The 16910-nt window shown below is 52.4% G+C and overlaps 1 protein-coding gene across 1 annotated transcript in view; it reads right to left on the bottom strand.

The window, feature by feature from the left end:
* LOC119092570 (uncharacterized) overlaps positions 1–16910 on the bottom strand; it is a 37207-nt gene that overhangs the window by 3306 nt on the left and 16991 nt on the right. The window contains exons 3-5 of the mRNA XM_037215527.1: positions 4037–4111; positions 1399–1566; positions 11–969 (exon numbers count right to left, since the gene is read on the bottom strand). Coding sequence (XP_037071422.1) covers positions 11–969; positions 1399–1566; positions 4037–4111 — 1202 coding nt within the window. The remainder of the gene's footprint in view (positions 1–10; positions 970–1398; positions 1567–4036; positions 4112–16910) is intronic.

Below are 16910 nucleotides of genomic sequence, written 5' to 3'. Positions count from 1 at the left end.
GCGGCGCCACCACCTCGCGCGAGGGTCGCGACTCGGCGCCGACTGGCTCGAGCTCGCCTCGCGCCGCTGACGGCTCGGCGCCGTCCAGCGAGCTGAAGAGCCGCTCCAACGGCAGCACCTCCGGCTCGAGCAGTGGCGTCGGCCGGCGGGACAGCAGGCTGGAAGTCGGCCGCGCCGACGCCGTCGGCTGCACACGCGCCGCCGAGAAGATGGTGCTGCTGGAGCGAAGCACCTGCGCATACCGTCCGCGGATGTAGGTGCCGATCACACTAGTGGTGTGCACGGTAGTTCGGCCGCTGGCCACGTCCGTGCCGCCGAACGTGGTCACCAGACCAGTGGGCCGCACGTTGATGGACGAGAGGACGAGGCGGCCGCGGGACGGCGCCGCCGTCTCGGACACGATGCTGGCCGGCCGCGCCGACAGGAACTCCAGCCGGAAGCTGCTGAGCGGCGCCTCGGGTCGCTGCCGCACCCGGAAGCCGACATTGTGGCCCAGGCTGACCTTGGTTTCGGGTGGCAGGCGCACGCTGGGGGTGGCCGTGCCCTCGACCAGGATCGGCACCAGCGTGGGGTGACGGAGCGCCGCCCCCGGCGCCGGCCTCAGAGGCGGCGGCGGTAGCAGCAGCGGCCGCGGCGCCGCCGGCCGCCGCTGGCGCAGCTGGAGCCACAGGCCGCTGGACGGCGTGCTGCTCTCGAACGAACTCTCCAGGCTGATGGCCGAAGGTGACGAGAAGAGAGCATCGGCCGTGACCGGCCGTGAGGTACCGTGACCGGCCGTGACCGGCCGTGAGGTACTCGGCGACGGCTCGGCCGCCGGCGTCGCCAGCGAAGGACGCCCGCTCGACGGCTTGGCATCGGTCGTCAGTACCACGCGCAGCGCCGATGACACCGCTGACGGTGCCAGCTGCTGCACCGTGCTGGTGCTAGTGACTGTCTGCCGGAGAGGCGTTGAAGGCTTCCGCTTCAGGACTGTAACAAGCACATGGCAACCGTCACATTTTCGGCTCAGCTGGTTGACTTAACGGAAATATGATGAAAAAGGAAATAATGAACATCTAAAAGTTCCGGGATATATTTTTATCAAATGATGTTCTGCCAAAAGTCAGGAGCCTGCTCAGCGGTGCTTATTTGATAACGCAAATCCAACTAGCCAAAGGCTGAACCGCGATGCAGCGTGACGACTTTACACGACCATCGCCTTTGTATCGATTCAACAACAGAGAGGATGATCTTTTAAACATGCTTAGTTAGAGACATATTGTAACCAGATCGGTATGTGGCTCTGGGACGCGTCAACTACCATGGTCATTTGCGCCTGCCATCATCAAATGCCAGCGCCCTCGTGTTCAAACAAACAACTTTGTACGCGGGAACACAATGACAGTCGCCTCCACACACCCTGTGTCTTGGAGTTGGGCGTGAATACCACGACGGTGTCGCCGACGGTGGTGATGAAGTCGAGGAAGCCGTAGATGGTCTTGGTGGCGAAGCCTGTCTCGCCTGGCTTTGGCAGCTTGGTCGGCTGCGTGCTGACCGTCAGGCGCGTCTCGCCGACCGCCGGCGTCGCTGCGCGGCACCCAGAGCGCGGATAACGTTAGGTATCGCCGCTGATAAGCGCTGACGGGTTACAGAGCCTAACCAGTTGGAGACTAAATGGTCGGGAGGGGGGAGGAGGTTGGGGGGTTGGCAGGCCTCCCATCCCTTCTGCGCTGGAGCCGAGCGGTAGCATGTTTGCGCTTTGTGGCTCTGGCGTGGCCTAGTGACAACATGGCCTGTTTGTGCGCCTCAAATATCTTTCGCCCCGCTATCGCTAACGATTACCAGTCACCTGATGCTTATCAGTTCACCTCACACAAAAACCATCCCGTTGTTTTCAGAAAAGTTATTAATGGCTGCACACTGCAAAGTGTTATCGTGCTGTACAAAGTGCATTTTGTTCTTGAAGGATTAATCGCATTGAGCCCACATTGATTAGCGTTGTTTCGATAATACCTACAGTGAACTCAAAATTATTCAGTGTCCATTCCGCAAGATCGTTGCGACTCTCCTCTTTGCAGACCTCCTCACTCGCACTGTGCCCCGTAGGCCTATGCAAAGGACCTCCACATAGCCAGTAAACGACTGGGCAACATGAGCATACCGAGCCTATATTGTCTCCCGAAAGGTAGCCAGGACCAACCATACTTTATTGTCGTCACAGTTTGAAATGGCAGAAAAATGCTACAGGTTTTCTACTTTATTTCGTCTACAATATGTGTCTTTTTCATAAAACCATCTTACTAAGTCTACCAAGCCGAGAACAACAGAAATTCTGCCACTGATGCACTTCCCAATTTGGCTGACATAGTCTAACACTATAGAGTTAACTGCTGTTTTAGCATGGGCACCACTAAAACAAACTGGCCTGGAATAGAACGCACATTCCAGTCATGACTTCTTAGAAGCACAGCACAAAGCACACTCATGAGGAATGAAAAGGTAGCTGTCAGCGTCTCGCAGCTGGGAAGATGGATACCAAGAATGGGAGACGACTCCCCAGCTCTACGCTTTTTATTACACTGAGCTTTGCTATACGTTTTTGGTGGACTGCGTGCGTAATGGCCGGAACAGGGAGCGTGGTCTTGTGAGCTGTGGATTAACGTAATGTACGTGTGAAGAACCGCACTCGGACAAGTCCTTACGTGATGTTAACTCGGACGTTAGACGAGGTAAGCTGCACCGTCCAAGCTGACGCAATATACATGTGAAGAACCGCACTCGGACAAGTCCTTACGTGATGTTAACTCGGACGTTAGACGAGATAAGCTGCACCGTCCAAGCTGACGCAATATACATGTGAAGAACCGCACTCGGACAAGTCCTTACGTGATGTTAACTCGGACGTTAGACGAGATAAGCTGCACCGTCCAAGCTGACGCAATATACATGTGAAGAACCGCACTCGGACAAGTCCTTACGTGATGTTAACTCGGACGTTAGACGAGGTAAGCTGCACCGTCCAAGCTGACGCAATATACATGTGAAGAACCGCACTCGGACAAGTCCTTACGTGATGTTAACTCGGACGTTAGACGAGATAAGCTGCGCGGTCCAAGCTGCGCGGTCCGCAAACGCCTCGCTAAACGACATTCACCGAATAGAATGGCGCGCTGGGCTGCAGTATGTGCAGTGATCCCGGGAATAGTCTGAGACCTGAACCATGAACCCTCCTAGATCCCAGGTCTTCCAGAAGATAGGATTAAACTGATAATTTGATTGAGGAAATGTTTGGAATGCCGGATCTCCTCCTGTATACACATCTGTTAGTATTCAACAAACTTTCTTCTCCGTTTTTCAACTGATCTTCCGCGATCGATGATTCATTTTTGTGTTCGCTGTTGGTTATTTCACGGCTTTTTTGAAGGACACCATCTGCACTTCCACTTCAAATGAAAATCAAAGATGAGCGAAATCTTCATCAACTTTTCAGATGCCACCGCAAAGGTAGTAGCTCTTTTTAAAGATGTAATCAAAACATTTTGAGCGGATGCATTTCTGGGATCAAAGCTCACGCTAAGCGATGTTTGTTGCGTGATCCCTAACTTCTACCACCCGATCGTGTAGTTCCAGGTCGGAGGCAGATTTGGTAAAGTTTAACGTGCAGCAATGCCGGCAAGTTGAATGTTAATGGGAAGACTGATGGGCAGTCCCTTACCAGTTAAACGTCACCCGTCCAACAAGACTGCTTTAGGGCAGAGAGCCCTTGCTCACCACACTCATCATCATCGTGCGATGGTGCGATGGTGCACGCGGACCGCACAACATGTTACCTAACAAATACAACTACCGGAGCTGCATTGCCAGTCATCACGAAAATAGACATCGATATCATTGGCACTATCTGTCAGACCCACAGAGGCGATGACGATAGTATTTCCCATCAACCAAATCAGTGCTTCAGTAAGTTACCAGTGGATAACCTAGCATCCTTGTTATGAGCTCGGTGCAGTTTTGTAGGCTGGCTTGAAGCCTGTCCAGGTGAGGGTGCTGAGCTCACCTGCCAGCGGCTCAAAGTGGTCCGGACCAACTATCAGCGTGTTCAGCTGACCGGACGCCTCGTGCAGCCGCTCTCCTGCGACGACAGATCAGCGTCAGAGATCAGCCACGAGACGGGTTGGCCGCTGACATCCAGCGGAAGGCCAGCGGCCATCAGCCGGCCGCCGGCTCTGGCGCGGCGGGCCGCCGACGAGGTAACGTGCCGAAGCTGTCGGAGCCTGAGCGACCTACTCTGCCCACTCTTGTCGTTGTCAATCATCCATTGGGAAGTGACTTTGATCTTTACAGCACTGTTTGTTTGCCCGTTCGGCAAGACAGCCAATTACGCCTGACCTCTGCAAACTTGGGCCTGCAGAAGGGGTAAACAGTCATCAAGCTTGGGATGCAGAAGGGGTAAACAGTCATCAAGTACGTGTAGCCGCGCTGGTCGCCGAGTTCCCACTCAGTGGCAGCTACCTTGCCGCGCATGCGCCAGTACACCGGAATTGTGATTGATGTTGAAGACGGACTGTTGTTCGCCATATGCCCACTTCATCAGACCACAATCGAAGGACCTTCAATGCAATATCGCAAGAGTGATATCATGCAGAGGTACACTGTGAGTGGTTACCGCAAGCTAATTTGCTGCGTCAAGTGGTGCGTGTTGTGGCTCCGTTTGCTTGTCTGCCGGATTTTCACACACCTATGGCTGCAAAACCCGTTTCCATCATGCAGCGTTCCCTTACGAAAGTGCTTCACAGTATCTATCCAATCCTTACCACGGCACGCATCTTGGACGCAATCTCTCAGCCCCACAAAGTCCGCTCGTGCACGAGATATGGGGCTAATGTTTTCAACGTGCCACGTCACAGACTGCACGTGCCCATTATCTGAACAGGACACTATCGCGTCCTATGTACGCCAGAGACGGCACGTGCCCGTTATCTGAACAAGACACTATCGCGTCCTATGCGCGCCAGAGGCGGCACGTGCCAGTTACCTGAACAAAACACTATCGCGTCCTATGTACGCCAGAGACTGCACGTGCCCGTTATCTGAACAAGACACTATCGCGTCCTATGTACGCCAGAGACTGCACGTGCCCGTTATCTGAACAAGACACTACCGCGTCCTATGTACGCCAGAGACTGCACGTGCCCGTTATCTGAACAAGACACTACCGCGTCCTATGTACGCCAGAGACTGCACGTGCCCGTTATCTGAACCAGACATTATCGTGTCCTATGTACGCCAGAGACTGCACGTGCCCGTTATCTGAACAAGACACTACCGCGTCCTATGTACGCCAGAGACTGCACGTGCCCGTTATCTGAACCAGACACTACCGCGTCCTATGTACGCCAGAGACTGCACGTGCCCGTTATCTGAACCAGACATTATCGTGTCCTATGTACGCCAGAGACTGCACGTGCCCGTTATCTGAACAAGACACTACCGCGTCCTATGTACGCCAGAGACTGCACGTGCCCGTTATCTGAACAAGACACTACCGCGTCCTATGTACGCCAGAGGCGGCATCCTCACCATGCGTTCAAAGCTTTTTTGTTCTAGAAAACAGCCAATAGCCCCATTGGCACAAACTTCACACGTTTTTGTCATAAATAGCCACTGCGAACGACGCCATTGCACCCCAGTTGGTGTCCGGTGCATGGCATGCCAGCTGAGGGAACTTGCTCTCAATACTTGATCATAACCGCTGCGGTGGCTCCTGCTTTTCACATAAAATATTTGCGTATAACAAAGCGTTAGGTCTGATAGCACATTTAAGCTATTATAATTTTGGTAGCCGATCGCCTGATAAAGACGTGACAAATCGAGCGGCAGCATGCGCCGGGCAGGCCGCGCAACCGCTCCTGCCACCGGCAGAGGCACCGGGGATGCGCCGGTTCCTGCAGCGGTACCGCTCGGGTTACCCGCCAGCGTCTGGGTGCTATTTTCCGTATCTCCTTGACAGCTCCCACTGGCTGGTAGCGGACCAGACCAGGCAGCAGGCCGGGCCGGGCCAGACAACGAGCCGGACCGGGCAAAGCAGCGGGCCGGGCCGGGCCAGACAGCGGACCGGGACGGGCCAGACAGCGAACCGGGACTGGCCAGACAGCGAACCGAGCCGGGCAGGGCAGCCGTGTGCACAACAGGAGCCAGACAGCTGTCGGCACACAGCTGTGCCCGCGCTGCGGTAGTGCCGTGGACGGACCAGCGGCCCCAGGACCGATCTGATTATAAGCGATACGACAGGTGGCGCCCGCCACATTTTCGACTTGATGTGGTACCCGTGAAGGATGTCTTCGCCCTGCAGGCGGCACGATGAGTGGGTAAGACTAACCTCGGACCCTCCATTTTCATACCAGGGCAGGGTTGTGGCCAGCTTTGGCTTCCGTAGGACCAGCTCCGGCTCCCATATGACCAGCCCCGGCCCCCGTCCGGACTTGGCTGCCGTCCGAGCGCCCCGGCTCTCGTGTGGCCGGCCCCTGCTCCGGTCGAGCCCTGAGCACGCCCCAGTCGGCCGTGACGTTGTGTGCGCCGGGGGGGGGGGGGGGCTCGCGTTACGGGCGTGCTGGGCCGTGACGTGTGCGCTGAGGGAGGCTCGCGTTACGGGCGTGCTGGGCCGTGACATTGTGTGCGCCGAGGGGGGCTCGCGTCACGGGCGTGCTGGGCCGTGACGTTGTGTGCGCCGAGGGGGGCTCGCGTTACGGCCGTGCTAGGCCGTGACGTGGTGTGCGCCGAGGGGGGCTCGCGTTGCGGCCGTGCTAGGCCGTGACGTGGTGTGCGCCGAGGAGGGCTCGCGTTACGGCCGTGCTGGCCCGTGACGTGGTGTGCGGCGACGGCGGCCGTTCTGCTCCGCCACCGGCGGCCGTCGCCGGGGTAACGCCCGGCGGCCCGCGGGCGGGGCGGGGCCGGACCGCGACCCTGACCGCCTGCGCCAGGCCGCTGGGCCGGGTCAGCTCACTGCAGACCACTCGCTGCGTGCCGGCTGCTATCGCAGTGCATGGCCGTGGGTAACGTGGCATAGCCCGTTGTCTCAAGGGCGGCGGGCGTGGTCTGAAAGGCAGCCAGCTATGGAGTAATAAGCGAACAACGTGCAGCTGATGTGGCGAGGCCAGCTGGAATTAGCCGCTCCACCGCCGTCTCAAGTCCACTATCCCCGGTGCAAAAACTGTACTGGAGAAACTCCACTGGCACTGAATGGGCACAATAAGAGAAACATATCGCTGAATGTGAACGGCCAGAAAGGGGACTCGAGATATCGGACTGATGTTTTTTTTTCACTTTTGTCGTGTGTTCTAGTTGCATATGATAATCCATCGTAATGCTAAAAGTCATTTCATAACCGCAATTGTTTTGCACTAGTCGAAGTGCGTGAGTGCCAACGAATCTGAAAAAGCCCTTATGTGTTTGTGCCTAGAGGAAGCTCAGCGGTATCTCGTCTGCAAAATTAGCAGCGCGTTACTGCTCCATCACACACAATGTCCAGTCAGCAGAAAACGGCACCTTTGATGTTAGTAGCATGTATTTTGCAGACTACTGAACACTGGGGCCTGGATCTTTACCGTTCATGAAGTCATAGAAATGCTCCTCAGAACAGCTGTTCTTCGTCTATCGGAACGGCCGTGCACCACCGCCAGCATCAACGGCTATGGCAGCTTTCACGGCGTCAGGGGTAGGCGCAACCAGCCGCGGACTACACGCCAGATGCATTAGGCAGCTAACAACATGGCCCATAGGCAGCCGATTTCTCACCTGTTCGCCGTGTGGATCATTCAGAATGATTTCGTAGATGCCGGAGCCGATCCGATCTCACGTGGTAGAAGGGAAAAAGTGCAGTTCGGACGTTGACCTACCTGTCTGACCAAGCTACTTAAAACTTCCCTTTATTGCTGAGCGGTACTGATGGAGTCTCGTAGAAAGCCAGAGATGGTTATGTGCCAACTATCCCATCATGACAGCTTATGGGCTGGCGTTAGGCGCTGGGCTGCTTGAGCTATGAGTATCACGGGAAGGATTTAGTTGTTTTCAAAACAGACGACAGAAACACGTAATTTTGGCAGCAAGAAATTCAAGTGGCAAAATATGGATTGACGCACCATTAATCTCATGAACATAAACGTAGCCGTCTGAGAATGTAATAAAATGGTTGTGTTGTGAAATGCACTGGGGCCAGCAGGTTATAGGTTATGATGATGACCGGAGGCAAATCAATATGAGCACTGGCTCGTGGTCAAAGATGAAAGCAAAACATCGTGGGATCCCCAATACTCCTGGTCATGCCAGAGCGTTGTTGGGTTTCATTATACACCCGACAAACGTATGCACGTTGCATCTTGGCACAAACGGTTCGTTGTTATTCGTGCGTCAGCTTGCCCATTAAATGATTAATTGGTCTTCCTTTTTATTGCCAACAATATCACCATCCGCACTGGGAAGACAAGCTAGCAGGAGCACAAAAGCCGTGCATACATTACGTGACGCATGTATGCATTTTGACGTGACGCATTTTTGTCACCTCTATCCTGTTAACACACTGGTCCACTGAGCGAAAATCGACAGGCGCGCTGCTTAGTATGAGGAAGCAAAAGCTACCCGTCTTCACGGTTTGAAAACATTTTAGAAGCACCTCAGCATGATTGGCAGCTACACAGAGTTACGATGTTCACCTCCGATCGCCTTCCCCTTGCCACGCTTCTGTTACGCTCCATCAAATCTTATAGCCCTTCCATATGTAACGTCATGCATGGACGACACTACAAAATCAAAACTGCGTCTCAACTTGACTCCGACGATGGCCACGCGAGGTTAACAGGTAGTGCTATTGCATGTCGGATGGGATCGTGCTGAAACCCGACTCGAGTATAATTATGTGAAGATCTATGAAAGACAAATATAGGTAATTTTCATGTGTACACCGGCATTGTTTCCATGTTGTGTTAGCGGTTTCAAGGACTTTTTTATTGTCATTTGCAAGCTTCACCTGTCGTCTGTTCCCCGGTACACTAGGGGCTACTGCGGCGTGTATAGCCCGGATGTTGATATTGCCATCCGCGAACACACACACACAGACACACTCAGACACAGACACAGACACACACACACACACACACACACACACACACACACACACACACACACGCGCGCGCGCACCGCTGTGTGTGCCTGATTGTACACTGCTGTGTGTGCCTGACTGCACACCTCTGTGTGTGCCTGATTGTACACCACTGTGTGTGCCTGATTGAACACCGCTCTGTGTGCCTGATTGTACACCACTGTGTGTGTACGGCTGTGTATGCCTAACTGTACACCGCTGTGTGTGCCTGACTGTACACTGCTGTGCGTGCCTGATTGTACACCACTGTGTGTGTACGGCTGTGTATGCCTAAATGCACACCGCTGTGTGTGCCTGACTGTACACCACTGTGTGTGCCTGACTGTACACCGCCGTGTGTGCCTGCCTGTACATCGCTGTGTGTACCTGCCTGTACATCGCTGTGTGTGCCTGACTGTACACCGCTGTGTGTGCCTGACTGTACACCACTGTGTGTGCCTGACTGTACACCACTGTGTGTGCCTGACTGTACACCGCCGTGTGTGCCTGACTGTACACCGCTGTGTGTGCCTGACTGTACACCGCTGTGTGTGCCTGACTGTACATCGCTGTGTGTGCCTAACTGTACACCGCTGTGTGTGCCTGACTGTACACCGCTGTGTGTGCCTGACTGTACACCGCTGTGTGTGCCTGACTGTACACCGCTGTGTGTGCCTGACTGTACACCCCTGTGTGTGCCTGACTGTACACCGCTGTGTGTGCCTGATTGTACACTGCTGTGTGTGCTTGTCTGTACACCACTGTGTGTGCTTGTCTGTACACCACTGTGTGTGCTTGTCTGTACACCACTGTGTGTGCTTGTCTGTACACCACTGTGTGTGCTTGTCTGTACACCACTGTGTGTGCTTGTCTGTACACCACTGTGTGTGTCTGCCTGTACATCGCTGTGTGTGCCTGCCTGTGCATCGCTGTGTGTGTCTGCCTGTACACCCCTGTGCGTGCCTGACTGTACACCACTGCACAGCGGGATTTTGATGTGTGGAGTGAAGCAGGCACCATAACACATAGTTTGCACTACATTCTGAGCCGGATAATCGTTGTCAGGGACGCAGTCAGAGTCTTGGTAAAAGGAGGAGGCACACCGAGTTGGCAAAAGGCGCCATGATCATGAAAGCCTCCCTCCCTCCTCCCCAAAAATCGGATTTAGCTCACTTGATTTCGAAGGGTCACGACTCTCTTCAGCTTAGTAATATAGTATCATTCTTCAACTTAACTAGAAGCCATAAGCCACTACAAGATACAGTTGCTTGTATTTTGAAGCGAGTGAACTGAAGAAGCTAGATATCAAATGACTGCATGGAATATGCCGCCTGCGCTATTGATTTACAATGTTCAAGGGGCTCAATGTACAATGGGCTCTTTCTAAGCTGACAACATTCAGGGGTTTTGCTGGAATTTTTCTGGTTTCTACAAACATTGAGGACACCAGGAATGTACATTGTGGTTCGAAATGTAGTCAACATTCTACACTGACATGACCGACCTATGCTCGTCTGTTGATGTTCAACCTTTTATCAGCATTGAGTACTAAAAATTCTACAAAAATGGCAAAAACATGTGCGCTCGCTAGTGTTGAAAATAGAAACACAAACATGGCGTGGCAATCTCTGCATGCCGCGAGTGCATCGGCCCTGCTGATGACACTCGGTGGAGAAAAAAAAATGATGGCATGGTTGAAAGCATCCTTAAATACTTCACAGCATGTTTTACAGGGAAGTCCGGGGTATATTTTACCTGCGCGATATTCATCTTTATAATAGGAGCAAATCTGCATTAACAAACCCACAAACTAGTGCTAGAATGTGAAGGTGGATCTGGAAAAGTGAAGACAAAATCATATTTCTCGTGTTGCTGTACCTATAAAAAGAAATCACCAAAAGCTGTGTCTGTTTCGAAGAAAATGCTAATTGTGTCCCCGACATCAAGTCCAAACGGACCAGACGTCCGAGATAGACAAATACACTCTTCTCTCGCCGGTTTCCACAGCAATCCACCGCCAGGCACGGCCCGAAGCAGCTCTCAAACCAAAAGCTTAGAGCGAGCAGACCTCTGTCCGACACTTGACAGTTGGCGGGTGCGAGAGACCTGTGCCGCTGAGATCGCGTGAAAGCGAGGGTCGCTCCAGCCCGACGTCGTGAGTAGGCCAGCGTCGCTCCAGTCCGATACTATGTGCCTCCTTACCTCGACAAACGTCACGTATCCTGGCCGGTTTGCCGAGACGAACTGGTATTTATTTCCGGTGAGTAGGTCGCAAACCTCGTCCTTTACACGATTCATTGATGTTGTAAATGCCCACTGGTTCGAATACTACGGCTCTAGAGCAGGTGATTCGCCCGAATGGCAACAGGCTGCAGGGCCACGACCTCCGGTGACAGAGCCGGCGCGTCGCGGCGTCTGCGGCAATCCCGGCGTGCACGATCGGCGGCCGGGAGCCTGCTCGGCGGCGGAGCGCGGCTGCACAGCGGCCCGCGCAGGGAGAGGCGGTATGTGTGTCAGTGCACCCGGCGGCCGGCATCTGGTGTGACGCCGCCATCCTGGAGAGACCTGGGCGTCCGGCTGCTGCCGGCCGGCCTGCCGACACCACTCCACTGGTGGGGCGAGGCCCGGCGGCCGGCAGCCTGCCAGCTCCGCCGGCTGGGCAAACGGAATTGCGTCAGCGCCGTCCAGATGGCGGAGGCAGTGTCCAAAGCACTTGACGAAGGTTTCCGCTCATCATTCTGTGTCCAATACAACAAAGCTGATGAAATGCGACACTGGTTGTAATTAAATAGCAACAAGGAGAAGAGAACGTCCGTGGGGCAGTTGTGATGCAACCGCAGGTGGGTTTAATGGGTATTGCTCGAAGTAAAGACCATGGCGAGGGAATATTATGCTGAGTCTTGGAGCTATCAAATGCAAGATCCATCAAGCCGAGCAAGCTTTGCCCTACATGTAAAACTTCAGTTGGTTATACGGACCAATGATAGTCCTTCTCTCTCCCCCAAAAAGTGATAAAAATGATGCGATTTTGAGGTTATGAAGGATTGTTCTACACTAACTTAAGCGGTTTGGTATAATTATCAAAACAGCCATGGCCAAAAATGTTATAGCATGCCATAGTATATTATAACTTTTATTGAGTAATACTTGACCGTGCCATTCAAATATTAAGCCATGTATCAGCCAGCCACCTTTTCTCTCAAGTTGAAGCATAAGAAGCTTGCAGACGGACTGTACCGGTAAATGGAAACGGCTGCACGCAAGAACAGAAATGCCACTGTAATTTAAGGATACGGGCAAATGTATCAATGTACCGCATGGAGACCAAAATATCCATTTATGGGAAACACTTAATTTACAAGTTTCCATGCCCACAACAGGTAAAAACTTAGTATTTTTGTATGGTTATTACACAAGCCTTTGGTGGAAATGTCTCAGTGACGTAGGGAGACGTTTTAGAGAGAACGTCATAATTTTAACGCAGCCTATCAAAATAGTTATGGGCGTTAGAAATGCTGTCAAAGTCCAGGAATTATAACGAAATAGTCTTGCATTTTCTTGGGACAATCAAGTTCAGCTTGACTCCAGCGGACAGCTGTGTGATAAGCGGGTTAGGCCCATAGTCAGAGCACTGGCCGAGTAATCAGTCCAGGCGGGAAATGCACCGAAGTGACACAGTTCCAGCAGACCGTCAACAAACTGCTCGGTAACAGTCTCTTCTGAAGGTGACACAGTTCCAACAGACCGCCGACAAACTGCTCGGTAAAAGTCTCTCCTGAATGTGACACAGTTTCAGCAAACCGCTGACAAACGGCTTGGCGCCAGTGGCTCCTGACTGACACGCGCCTACCTCTGGCGTTCGGTCCAGACCACATTCCAGCGGCACGTCCCTCTTTCTCTCCCAGCCCCGGCGAAAAGCCGAGATCCGCACCGGACCGGACAAGAAGCGGCCGGCATCCGCACCGGACCGGACAGGGGTGGCCGGCATCCGCACCGGACCGGGCAGGGGTGGCTGGCCGGCCCCCAGCCGCCGGCTCTGCCGAACTCATCACTCGCGGAATAACGGCCCCGTCGAGTGGAGCGCTTGCTTACGGAACCAGCAGGGGGCATGTCGAACTGGTGAAGACACGCGGCAGGCTTGAGCGATTATTCGCCAGCCCCGCTTTTGATGGCGTTATATATTCGCAGTGAACGTAGCCATACGCATGCAGTAAATAGCGCAAGCCCTGAAACGTGATGTGACATTATTGATATGTGATACGTCATTCTCGATGCATTTGCCCACAAGCTGTTTAATCACGCCTGTATTCCGTAAAATGGGCAATATCACCGAACTTTATCTCCCTTTTCTATTGAAATGGAAAGCGCAACGTTTCCTGATGGCGAAAAATCGGCAAGGCACGAGCCGAGACAATGGACAATTATCGGTGGCTCAGCCGAGCACGACACGAAATCAGCACGATTTTACTGGTAGAATTACGTGCGGTGCTGCTGGCGAGCATGGGTCGGAGCGTCCCAGACGGTCCGTGAGCCACAGCGCTGGGGCGCTAACCACGCCTTCACCATTTGCTAGAGATGGGTGTCAGATGTTGCTATTCAGAGCAGATGAATATGTGATATCAGCTTCACTGTGTAAGGCATTGACCATCTGCAAAGCACTAACCGAGCGTGACACAGTCCAAGGCATAGCGATACCAAGGATTGGCCGGGCACCAATCGGTATTACCTTTATTCAAAAATGGTCTCGAATGCCGAGTACTGGAACCCACACCGAGAGTGACTCGAAGGCCGAGCACTGGAACCCACACCGAGAGTGACTCGAAGGCCGAGCACTGGAACCCACACCGAGAGTGCCTCGACCATGAAGTTGTACGATCATGCAGTCTGGTCCACTAGCACCAATGAGGGTTCTAAATGTTAAAGCTTGCTCGCCGACAATTTTGACGCAGCTGCCAAAACGTAAACCTGGCCTAGCCAAAATTCATCAGTTTCGTGGACCGCCATTGTGCGAGCGTGATATAAGTGAAAATCTTTGCCTGCTAAACAGATAATATTAGAGCTTTTCACGACATATCATCAGGGTGCTCATATCAGAGTCTCTCATCAGGTATCATGGGTGCAGGAGCAGGGGGGAGGGGCAGGAGCCATACCCCCCCCCTCTCCACTTTTCCAGGTGGGGGGCCAGCAGTGCTAAATGCCCCCCTCACTTTCCAGACTTATGTTGCGTTTAGCTTTTGTGCGCCATAATAAACATGCATGCCGATTAGCCTAGTTCACCAGCCACCCTCCTCAAGAGGCTTCATCTTTTTCGTTGGCTTATTGCCCATATCTTAACATCACAGCCGCAGACCCACGTCGGGTGGCGTATAGAGACTGCAACGCCGGGCATGGAAGCTGTTGTAGCTATGACTAAAAAGCGCGTATGTCCAAAACCACATTGCATAATTTTTATCAGTGATCAACTCTGCAAATTTGGGATTCCATTTCAGCTACAATCTACGTTGAGGGAGCCCTCAATATCTCTGAAGATCACAGAAAAACATGAAACTGCAGTCTAAGTGACAATCATTGGACCGCCTGCGGCGATCCGGCATGTTCTTGCGTCAATAAGGGTTCCTATGCTGATCCGGGCCAAATGCGCAGGTTTGAAGACCTTCTGTGTCAGGGAGGGGAACAATGTGATATGATAATCCTTCTAATGGCCTTCGGGTTGACCAGAAGATCCCGCCCTGTTTCGCCAGAATGACAGCCGGAAGACACTTCGCGATGGGACGGAGTGGCCCTCCAGTCCCTGACTGGAACCCGTAATGTGCCTCCTGGTGTTCTACTCAAGGGGCCCCTTGCCCGCAAGGAAATAGGGTGTCTTCAGTGTGGTTGAATAGAGCGGGTCGAAGTGAATTTTAGAAAAAAAACGAACAAGGTCATCCATGTTTGCCTGAGAACGCTCATTTCTTTCAGAATGGATTAGTGAAAACATCACACCAAAAGGTTGGAACATGCCCGCCTGCAACCTCGAGAGCACTGACAGCGATGGACTGGGTTGCAACTTCCGTAAAACCGAACGGAGTCGGCCACTGCTTCCTTTACTTTTCCAGTTCCACCACCAGATTCCAGCACCACTTCGCGGTGCTTTAAGGGCCAGTCCGTTCTTATCATCAGTCCACAAATCGCACGCGTCAAACAGGCATCCAGGCTGCCTTCTAAATATAACATTTGATGCCCTGAAGCCTTCAAAGGTACTTCTTTCAAAAGCGTCATCATTTTCGTCCACCCGTTGGCCACGGCTCAGTACTAACTGCTGGACCGACGCTGCGCGGCCTACGGAGACTGTATCACCTGGCGTCTAGGTTTTTGTTACTAAGACTTCCAAGTGCGCATGCTCAAAATTACGTCACACAACTTATATTACTAATCGATTAAAGTGTTTAACACGCGCTCGGGGGTCAAATTGACCCCCGAGGGTTTTTCCAGAATGGTTTCCGAACGGCGCGGCGTATCCGCGCCAAATTCTGCATAGCTGTAGACAATTGAAAAGCGGATCGTTTGGTGGAGAAAATTAGATGTAACTTGTAAGGTCGCTGACCTAGGGCGAGTCAAAGTCAGGCCATAGTTTCAGCGAAGTCCTTTTCCAGGGAATCGTCCAATCCGATGCAATGACGAAGCGTTAGACGAAGCTATACAGCTCTGAAATGCTTTCTTAGACAACACAACAATTGAATGAGTAAATTGCATTGACCTAAAGTCAGGTATGAAGATCAGAACAAAGTCAAAACCAACCTGTTTTATTGCTCTAAGGATTGCTGTATGGGATTGTTTGTGGTGTCTATTTCGAATTCATTGATGGCAGGAACCGCATTACGCATCTTCCATGGATTTCTTAGAGGTCATGATAGGTCATTGACCTAAAATGACCCGGGTCAACATTTGGTTTTTAAGAGCATACTGTCGGGCGCAAACTTTGTCGCTTATTCAAATGCAAAACTCAGAGCATAAAGGTCAGACAAAGTCACTGAACCTAAATGTGCATGCGACCTTTTGCTTAGAAACAATTATCTAGGTTCTGGGAGCACTTTAGAGACCAACCTGGAACTTGACCTTGTTTGCCCTTATTTGACCCAAAGGTCATGACCTAGGAACCTCAAACTTTGACCTCAGTGAGTTCACGCACAAGTCAATATACTCTATAAAGTTGGTGTCTCTAGCTCTCATGGTTATTGAGATCTCAGAGGGTGTCAAATTGACCCCCGCCCACCCGAACGAAGGGTCAGGCCGGCCAGCCGGGCGCGTTTTAAAGGTGTTATTTCAGAAGCGCCATCATTTTCGTCCACCAGTGAGCCGCGGCGAAAAGTTAGCCACTGGGCTGACGCTCCGCGGACTATGGAGACTACAGCGCCCCATGTCGAAGTTCTTGGTGCAAAAATTTGCGAGCGTGCATATGAAAAAATCACGTTACATAAGTTGCATCATTGATCGATTCTGACTGAGTGTTAAAAAAATCTCCGAGCAAATACAAATTGGCTATGATAACTCACGTTGTGAACCACTCGCTACAGAATCAAATTTCATCTTCAAACTTCGATCAAGCATATCGATCTACAGTCGACCTTTGAGATGTCCTGAATGCCTGTATAACCCAGATAAAACATTCCGAAAAAGGTTCTGAATTCTGTCTGTTTATGAGGAGTCCCCCCAACCATTGTAAATTAGGAGCACCTGTGATTTATTTCATGCAATTGTTAAGCATCTGATTTCTGCAGATTATTGACTTCAAAATGCAGAATTGATCCCATGGTAGCTT

This window comes from Pollicipes pollicipes, unplaced genomic scaffold (genome assembly GCF_011947565.3).
Source record: "Pollicipes pollicipes isolate AB1234 unplaced genomic scaffold, Ppol_2.1 Scaffold_3447;HRSCAF=4054_pilon_pilon_pilon, whole genome shotgun sequence".
Lineage (NCBI taxonomy): Eukaryota > Metazoa > Arthropoda > Thecostraca > Pollicipedomorpha > Pollicipedidae > Pollicipes > Pollicipes pollicipes.
This window is presented reverse-complemented; position numbering and strand designations above follow the sequence as displayed.